The 10,322-nt window shown below is 40.4% G+C and overlaps 1 protein-coding gene across 1 annotated transcript in view; it reads right to left on the bottom strand.

Moving 5' to 3' along the window:
* Positions 1-5,755: 5,755 nt before the first annotated feature.
* The window catches only part of LOC130700763 (discoidin domain-containing receptor 2-like), a 28,892-nt gene continuing 24,325 nt past the window's right edge, over positions 5,756-10,322 (bottom strand). Inside the window, exons 12-17 of the mRNA XM_057522744.2 lie at positions 9,833-10,131; positions 7,495-7,724; positions 7,126-7,362; positions 6,959-7,051; positions 6,736-6,880; positions 5,756-6,653 (exon numbers count right to left, since the gene is read on the bottom strand). Coding sequence (XP_057378727.1) covers positions 6,342-6,653; positions 6,736-6,880; positions 6,959-7,051; positions 7,126-7,362; positions 7,495-7,724; positions 9,833-10,131 — 1,316 coding nt within the window. The 3' untranslated portion in view covers positions 5,756-6,341. The remainder of the gene's footprint in view (positions 6,654-6,735; positions 6,881-6,958; positions 7,052-7,125; positions 7,363-7,494; positions 7,725-9,832; positions 10,132-10,322) is intronic.

Raw genomic sequence — 10,322 nt, 5'->3', positions numbered from 1 at the left:
TTAATAAAGACGACGAGTATGCCTACTTGCAAAAGTTCAATTCAAGATCATTCATGTCCTTATCTCAAAAAATTGGACACTAATCTGCTTTGAATATCCTGAGTGTGGATAAAGTCCTTGTTTGTTGTTTTTTGTCTTTGTTCCGAGATGAGCTCAATCTGTTCATCACCATTGGACAACGCGGATAGTGATATAGTTACTCAACATGAAAATCTACCACAATTAATATAACATTTTCTAGTTTTTCAATAAACCTTAAGTTCTTTGTGAATACCTTCAGCTCCATGGACATAATTCTTTCTCCTTCGTTTGTGCAAAAATGTAACTAAATTTGGCACATTTGACTTCAACGGAGATCTAAAATTAAATGTTTAGTGTTACAAAGAATAATAGCAACCAAGGAGCAAAATCATGGCCACCTTCAAGGCAGTTGCAGTCCTGAGTGTGTTAATTAACTTGTGCCTTATTTCCTTGGCAGGTGTCTGCTCGACACACTGATGGCATTACTGAACCACTTTTGTGGCAGAAGCCTTCAGCTCACTTCTTTAGTTCAAGCTTTCAAGTATGTAGGTTTCAAAACCAATCTGCACAATAGCTTCCAAGATGCACCTTGTTGAAATGATATCAACTCCCTGTAAGCAAAGCAGAGGATCAAGTAAGATACAAAAAGATACAGAAATTCAACTCACAGTTCTGATCTGATTTTCAAGAGCAAGGAGGATTTCTAGAACATCGTTGATTTTCCCTTCAAGGCTTTACGTATTGGTATTTTATAGTCGCATGTTGAACTATAACCCACTGCCATCTCAGCCATGCGAACGGTCCTCGTGAGTTGTCTGATTCTGCTATATCTTTGCATTCGCTTCAAGATTCTAAAATAATCAAAACTGGATTGAATACCAAATAACGAAACGTCAACATAAAGTTGTTAAATATGTACCAGTATTCTTGGTTTGCAATACAACTTTCTGCATTGTAATAGGAAGCTTCATGAAGAGGAGCTTTATGTGCAGACATGTTTGTGAGACAGCGTTGCAAAGCATCCAATTGGCTAAGGAAAACTGTACGACCAGGGTCAGCCCCGATCGATCGAACCGGTTTCTTGTTCAGCGGGTTGTTCATTCTTTTCTGTGGGGAAGGTTGGAAGGGTTGCTGCCTCATCAAGATTTATTGGGTTGTCAAATTAGGGTTAGCAATCCGATCGCACGCAATTAATTGTGTTTTTATTCATATATTACTCAAGTCCCTAGTCCATACTCAAAAGAAAACAGAAGCAGAAATCAAATCAATTTATTTTTCTATTTTTTCTATTTATTTTAAAAGCAATTAGTGTTATTACGCCTGCACCAACTAAATACTTGAAGCCACTGTAAGCAGAGCTACATTACCTACTACACTAATCTCAACACGGTGCAGAAAAGCCAACACAAACCGTCCATAAACCGTGGGGTACAGGTGTAGTGAATTTACGTGCTCAGTGAAAGGTGAAACAATAAGCCGTAATGCTTAAGGGGAAATAACGGTAAGGAATAAAGAACAAAGGCAACACAAATGTAAACCACACGAATCATAATACTGAATAAAGGTGAATGCCGATTAGGCAATACTCAACCGTACCATCTTTTTTTTTCCAGCGGCCTAATTAGGCTTGAATCTCGGCGTTGCGCGACGATTCCCGTTGCTCCAACGACGATCCACGATGTCCCGTGCCCCTCGTTGGTGGTGATGTGGACGATCCTAAATACATGACAAAAAAAAAAACACGGTTAGACACTTAAACGTGTAAACAATATACCTAAGACATCCATGGCGAAGATCCTCGATGCCCAGCACCCTCTCTGATGGTGGTAAAGCCCTCCTAAATTCATAAAAACTAAATAAAATCGTACTTTAAAACTTAAGACTTCCAATTAAATACTCGGCAATTTTGGGCGACAATCCTAGTGGCTCCGACGGCGAACCTCGTTGTCCAGTGGCTCTCTTCGGTGGTGATGTGGACCATCCTAAATACATAAAGAAACACACTGTTAGACACTTAAACGTATAAACAATATACCTGAAACATCCATGGTGACGATCTCGTTGCTCGAGCGGCGATCTTCGGTGCCCAGCATCCGCTTTGGTGGTGGTGGGGCCCTCCTAAACGCATAAAAACAAAATAAAATTATAGTTCAAAACTTAACTTTCAATTAAATACTTGACAAATTTGGACGACAATCCTGGTGGCTCCGACGACCAACCTTGTTGTCCAGTGGCCCTTTTTGGTGGTGATGTGGACCATCCTTAATACATGAAAAAAAAAACACGGTTAGACACTTAAACGTGTAAACAATATACCTAAAACATCCATGGCGACGATCCTCGATGCCCAGCACCCTCTTTGATGGTGGTAAGGCCCTCCTAAATACATAAAAACAAAATAAAATTATAATTCAAAACTTAACTTTCAATTAAATACTTGACAAATTTGGGCGACAATCCCAGGGGCTCCGACGACCAATCTCGTTGTCCAGTGGCCCTCTTTGGTGGTGATATAGACCATCCTAATACATAAAAAAAAAACACGCTTAAGACACTTAACAAATTTTTAAGTAATACCTCGCAATCCGTTGGCGACTTCGGCGGCGATCCCCGACGTCCAGTAATCCTCCTTAGTGGTGTTGCAAGCCTCCCCCTCCAGACACACAACAAATAAAGATAAATACATAAAACATGGTAATCCACTTAAAAATTTTAATACCTGGTAATTTTGGCCTAGGATCCTGGAGGTGATCCTCGTTGTCCAATGGTTCTCTTCGGCGGTGATGTGGCCCTCCTAGATACATAAAAAAAAAAAAAATGACTGAACACTAAATTTGTAAATATATACCTTAGAATCCTGGGCAATATTCTAGTGGCTGCGACGGCGATCCTCGTTGTCCAGTGTCCTCTTCGGCCCCAGAGATTGCCCTCCTGATTATACAGAAGAGAGGAAAAAAGAAACAATTTTTGAATATTTGAACAGCAATTAGTTTCATCTTAATTCTAACAGGCATCAGGTACACAAATTACAAATACATTGGATAAAAATTGCCTGAAAAAAATTGGTTATTAATCGTTAGTTAATGATCAGGAAGTTGTTTGGATTGGTGGTTCATGTGTAAAGTCGAAACGTAGAATTGTTTGTAGAAAAATGGATTGCGAACGACGACTACCGTAAATGCTGCATAAGACAGTGAAAGACAATGGCTGAGATAGTGTTGTGCAAAAGTAACGGAGTGAGGTTGATTACGCTTTACGCCTTACTTAAAGTAGCCTTAATCTTAACTTAAGACTTACTTATCCTTAACATAATCTACATTTTCTATTCTATCCACACTTATCTTACTACCCAATAAAAATACGGTTTGACATACATTGACAACTAAACAACACCAGTGCAGAGGCAAAACCCAGTGCTGATGCAGTGCTTTTTTAAGTGCGTGATTGGTGTATCGACAAATGACGAAACACATTCAGTTTGTGAGCGGAAACTACAACCATGTGCGGAAATTGTGTGAATCACTACACCAGAATTAAGAGCGAGAGATCTACACTAGTGCATGTCGTGCAGGTGAATGGGCTACTGAGAAAATGCAAAACGGGGTTTTGATTTTTTCGTTTTTCAATTGCCTAAGGTTATTCTACGTCATTGCATCTATTTGGTCAAATGAGGGGGAATGGACATATTCTCGATCTCCACATGCAAATAAAAACTTTTTCCTTCGACAGCTGTTGACCTTCAGAATTATGTTTCTCTACCCTACACTTTTCTTCCGCCAAAGTCAGGATGTGGCACGTGTCGGTGAGTATTTAAGGCGGTAGCCAAAACTAAAACTAGCGCTAGCCAAAAGCACAAGGATCTTCCACTGCACCTGTACTACCTTTCCAATATCATCGTCAGACGCTTCGCTTGTACAGTATCTAGATTATACCTTGGTTTTCTTGTGTACTGTTTTGTTGCAGTAATTAAATTTAATTGTCTACCTCGTATAATTTTAATTATCTATTATTATTATATAATCTAACATTGGTCACTCTGTTATTAAAAGTGTTCATTTTCTTATGATATCTAACAAAGTGTGACGGTTAAGTTTCCTTCATGATGCAAATGAAGTGCTTACTCTCAACAATTACTGGTCAGGCTACTTTAAACGCGGCACTGATAATCACAAGGTAACGCTGAATTTTTAAAACTTATACAATTATAACTAATTGCTATAATTTGAAGTATTGCGTTTATTACGTACCTGTAGATGGGAATCCTTTGAGATGTGCTGAAAGGGTTCTGAAGAATATCTTCTAACTCGAAATCTGCTGGATGTTTCCACTGTGCAAAGGCATTGCATTCCTCAGAGGCTTGCTGGTCCTAAACTACTTGGCTATCCAACGTCAAACTAACGTGTGGCTCCTCACATTCTGAGAATACCTAGGTTTCAAATAAACGAAGCAAATTCGCACGAATATTATGGCAGGCATCATGCAAAACAATCTGTTTACCTTGAAGCAGTGCACGTTGAATTATCATACCAGAGTCGTCCAGACGCCGTTGTCATGACTTAACAAAATACATTTCCTTTTACTATAGCATAATCGAGGCAACCTTAGCACGTTTTCGTAGGAGATACCTGTCACACAACCTCAATTTTCACATTGTGTTTTTGAAGCATTAAATATTGAAACATTGATTTAGAGCCTCTAACAAGTGACTAAAATAATTTCTAGGATTTACCTGATTATTAAAATGAACATTTTTCCATTCACAGCTTATTTGGTTAGCTGATGTAACACAGGGATAAGGGAGTTGAAATAACCAAGCAAGAAGAGAAAAGAGCTCTTCGATGAAGCAGATGTTAGAACAGCTTCCTACATACAACCAAATGAGGACACTGAAAATTAACTTAAAGCATATTCTGCATTATTGTCCAACATGGAAGCTAGATGTACACCAAAGAAGTAAATGCCGCTACTACAGCCTTCCCAGCCTCGTAGCAATGGGACTAGGTAAAATGATTAAATGATTCAAAATTTTTAAGTGGCGAGTGGTTAACATGTGATGCTTGATATTCAAAACACAAACCTATTGATCGCCTGACTGCAAGACATTTTACACATAATACTCCTACAATTTGTGATATCATTTAAGGCATGCAGAGAAATACAGCTGGCAAAATGGATCCAGTGCTTGCTGTCCCACTGCAGGGTGCAGAATATAACACTGCAAAAATAAAAACATAGTTTCAATAAAATTATCTTCTATAAACACAATACTCTTGAATGAATAGAAAAGACATGCATGGACATGTGCATAGATGTCCATATGTGTGTGCTCGTCAACGGATTTGTTCATTGATCAAACGTGTACGGGCATTACCATTTGTAGCAGACTTTTGACAAAATAAGACTTTATTTACATCGAAGAACAAAATTCCATCCTTATGGCTCACAAAATTGGAAGTAAAATACTTTTTACTTTGGATTGAGTACACAACCCTATCCGCCTGAAACTTTGGCGGTAAATGACCATACAATAGCCCATCGCCGATCAGCGAGTTCGACGGTTGGCACCGTTGCCATAAATTTTCGAATCCTAAAAAATCGATTATTTGTGGTAAAATCGGCTAATCCGGGTAAAATGCGATATAAACCGGGTAATCGAACGGGTTTCGATATTTAATTACTATTTACTTCGGATATCAAGAAGTAAAAAAAAAAGAAACGGAGTAATTGATCTTATAATGGGTAGTACCGTTTTATTAACACTACAGTAGTGCAGCAGTTGGGATGCTCGAAAAAAAAGATATGTATACAAAATGCATTGCGACGACAAACGACGTTATAGTACGAATAAAGTAAACTCGAAAGTTTAAACAATCGATCACGTTTAAAGATATATATTTATATATATATATATATATATATATATATTAAATACCAGTTGGTGCTCGTTGCACCCTAGAAATAAGAACCACACTTACCCCATGTTTCCAGACTGTAAGACACCTTATATGATAACGGAACCAACAGAAATGAAGCGGCGAATTGACTAGCTGATTAAAATAAATCAAAATGAAATAGCTAGCTAAACAGTAAGTGGTTTGCATACATCCGTATAAAAATTAAATTATAATAGAATCAATGGTCGAGTCAGAATTGGTGCATATCACAGCAGAAGCAACCGTTACATTTCTCACGAAGGATTTGTGACGCTGTTGATATGCAGGAAGTGAATATAATAGCAATATATAGAATAAGACGAACGACAGAACTGTACCAGCGTTCGTGAACTTCAACATACGTGAATTTCTAAACGAGGGGAGTTACTATGCGGTGGGTGAATAGCCGAGGTTCTTGCGCTGCAGGAAAAGATGGATTTCGCGGAAGGAAGGCCGTTCAGTGGGCAACCGCCGCCAGCATTCGCACATCAGATCATATATATCGCGAGGACAGTGCTGCGGTCTGGTCAGCGAGACGCAAGGGGGTGCACTGGTGAGATTTCCTTGTGCAAAATGCTGCAAATTATCTACAACCGTATCGTCGCTTAGTTCTTGGTAAGGACGCTGCCGGGCAAGGACCAGTATTTCCCATAGTGTCACTGCAAATGCCCACACGTCACTCTTGGTCGTATATTTCCCCTAAAGCAAATGGATGGTTACAGTTGCAAAACTTTCCATCGTACAACTCTAGGACTTTTAGGATTTTCAGTTTGCTTAATACCTGTATTACGGATTCCCATGCCATCCAGCGAACAGGTAAGCCGATAAGCTGATCCTCCGTGCGATAATAATCCAATCCGTATATGTCGCTGTCTGTACCGAAATCGCAGATTTTAACCTGAAGTCCCTTGCCTACCAAACAGTTCCTGTTTTTGTGTGTGGGAAATATTGGATTAGTTTCCGGTAACTTGTACAACAACAAGAACAACATGAAGTAAATTTACCTGGCGGCCAAATCGCGGTGGACGAAATTTAGCGATTCCAGATAGCGCATTCCGGAGGCGATTTGACAGGCAATAAATATCAAGCTGCCCATTCTGTTGATAAAGGAACAAAGACGTATTTAGAAAACATTGTCGTTGCCGCAAAATGATTTTAATGGGCTTCATACGTTAACGTTTCGTCCGGGGTAGAGAACGTTTTCGATATGTTATTGCGGCTATCGGACGAGTTGTGGTGGCTATCCGGTCGGAATCGATGCAATTTGAGAAATTGGTTCAGATCGCCGAATTCCAGATATTCTAGAACGACGCAAAATGGCTCTTCAGCGGTGCAAACGCCCAGAACGCGCGACAGGTGAGGATCGTCCAAAGCGGCCAGTAGCCTCACTTCCTGGTAGAATCCCGATCTGTTGAGAATGAGAGAACACGCACCGGATATTTGAGGTTAGAAGATGAGGGAAAAAAGAAACGAAATCAAAAGCACTTCATCAAACACGAAGCCAAAAGAAATAAAGAAAAAGAAAAAGAAAATGATTTACTTGTCTTTGTCGGAGGTATTGGGAAGGTATTTGGCGGCCACCAGCCGCCGTGAAGTGTAGACGGCGCTACCATACTCGGGAATGTGTTCGGCTTCGGCCTTGTAGACGGTACCAAACGCGCCACTGGCGATGCGTTGGACCATATGCAATTTGCTACGTGGTAATTCCGGGATGATCAGCGATTCGGCCCGTGATTTCAGAGCGGACAATAATTCTGCACGGTCCGCGGGCTGCAATTATATAAAAAAAATAAAAAACGATGATGTAAATGAACCCTATGAAAACAATACAAATATAAATAAAAAATATAATGCTTATTCTCTCGGAAAACATAAATTCAGACTTAATTTCGAACGAATACTTTCATAACTTTCAGAGTGTCTCGTCTGATTGCGTGTTACGCAATACGCAGGGCACGTACGACAATATCGAATAACACCAAGGAATTTAGTTTTCCAGTTTGACCTACTATTCGCACTGGTTACGATGGAGGACAACTCTGCAAGGCCATGGCAGGAATCTCGTTAGGCCTTTGCGGAAGGGCGTCGAAAAGGGATCACGTCTAGACAATGATCCAATTAGGTCTAAGCGGAGAACTACAACGACCCAATACTTCGGGGTCGTTGGCTTTGCGGCCACGTTTCTTAACTTTTCTTTGTGGCTTTCGCCAAAATAAAAAAAAATAAAAAAAACCTTCAAAGTCAAGATGCCAAACTGGGCGCCTCTGACGTAATAAGAATCCGTGGTTGACCATAGACCCCCTATTAAAAAAAAAAAAAACGAGCGTGGGCGCCGCAGAGTCGTGGTTTCCAATCAACAAAGCGTTCGTGCAGATCGCTGGCGTCTCTAAAGACTCACTATAAACACATTCGAGGCGAAATAGCGGTTTTATTGGAGCAAATAAGAAACCACTTTCTGTGTGTGCTTGGGTAATTTAAATTCTTGAAAAAAAAAAATAAAGATGACTCGAGGCAATGAGGTGTCGAAAGAAATGCCATCAGCTGCTTCATCATTTCAAACCTAGTTGAAACCATTATTGATTCGTCACGTCAAGGAGTCGGTACACTGCGCACTTTGCTTTTATAGCTCAGCTGGCTGATTATGGACTTACAATAACGAAGCCATAATGGATGGTACTTAACCGATATATATATATAGGGCCATCGTAAAAATATGGCCCAACGTGTTTCTTTAGACGCAATCCCGAGAAGCTTTTAAACTGTTGCATTCAAGCGTATTTTTTTTTTAACGTCTTTTCGAAAGATGGCCTTTGTGAATAACGACCAGTTATTTCATTGTTATCAATTCACTATCGTCTATCTTCTTACTGTACAATTCAGTAATGGCCGTCTAACGACTTGAAATAATGATTGGTAAGCAGGGCGTTTCGATCTTCACCACCTGTCACTCGTACGCTCGTTTAAGATTTTAGACTTTCAACAACGAAAGAACGTAAGTTTTTCTTCGTTTTTGTTTCACTGTGCAAGTAGAACATTTGCTGTGAAAACAGCGGAAACAGAATTTGGCAATAATTCGAATGGCTGTTCACATCACAAAGCGCCACATATTATGTTGGAACATCAAACAAATGCCATGAGCGTATGTTTACATTTCACTACGATTGTACCCAAAAGCTTATTCAATCCCTGAACGACGTGATCTCGTGACACGATCCCCGTTTGTATTTCCTATCCACAATATAGAAAGAAACTCAATTTTAATGTCAACGTGATATCTACGAGATGTATGTGGAAGGCCTATTTTTTTTTTTTTTTTTTTAAAGCCGTGTAGCACTTTTGAGCAGTGGCTTTACCTTGCACGTCAACTTTCTCTTGTCGTCTGATAGCGTCACGTCACATTACGAAATAAGAATCAAGTTTGACTTTTCTTTTTCTTCTGAAGCTTTAGTAGCTAGAACGTATCCAATAATTCAATTCTACTCGGAAAATATTGGGAAATGGCTCTAACCCTGCGGTCGCCACTCTTTTCTTGAGGCCCATTACGATAATCGGTTTATTATGCTGATAACGTATGTATGCGCGTGGAAAGCGATGGATGGTTGAGTGCTTCATCGCGTGCCGTGGATGTACATCCATCATTGGGGTCCTTCGTCAATCAATATCACGAAAGATTAAAGCAGATTGCCTGACTTGAGCGCAGGAAAGACGTCGTACTCTGGATGTAACTAGCACAATAAAGGGTCCGTTCGTTCCTATTCCGGATGTGGCTCGGCAATCAAACCGGCCGTACACTTAACATATTCTGAACCGGACGGGGAATTGTTCACGTCTATCTAATTCTACATTTTAGGACGTGAGAGCAGACGGGACTGCCTTACCTTTTTCAATGGGCTGGATTCGCTAATGCCGTTCAAGTGGCCGATTTGATTGTTGTTCTTGCTGCCTCCTAGACGGACGGACGCTGAGGATGTCGAGCCAGTGGTCGTCGTGGAATGAGAAGATGAGGCCAAAGTGTCGATTTCGATTGCGTGCGGAGGTGGCGAAGCGACGGGCAATTTGGGCTTAAGCGGATGATGTTGTTTTTGTAGAGATGGCTGGATTAGTAGGGGTTGATGGGCAGTGCTGCAGCTGCTAATCCCGCTAACATCCGGCACGGCATAGTCGTACGTATCTGAAACTGAGCCATAAATCGATCAGTGCGCCATTCCCACGTTAAGATTAATGGATCCATAGAACAGTTTCGGCCATCGGCCAGAGTCATTTAGGGCCAAAGCCAAATAGCTGCTTTGGCCCATTAAGAGAATGTCGCTTATTTAAAAAGAATTTAAAAAAAAGGCGAGTTTGATTTACGATGGCAATGCGTCGCGT

This window comes from Daphnia carinata, chromosome 9, assembly GCF_022539665.2.
Source record: "Daphnia carinata strain CSIRO-1 chromosome 9, CSIRO_AGI_Dcar_HiC_V3, whole genome shotgun sequence".
NCBI lineage: Eukaryota > Metazoa > Arthropoda > Branchiopoda > Diplostraca > Daphniidae > Daphnia > Daphnia carinata.
The sequence above is the reverse complement of the archived record's forward strand: the minus strand, read 5'-3'. Positions and strand labels throughout refer to the sequence as shown.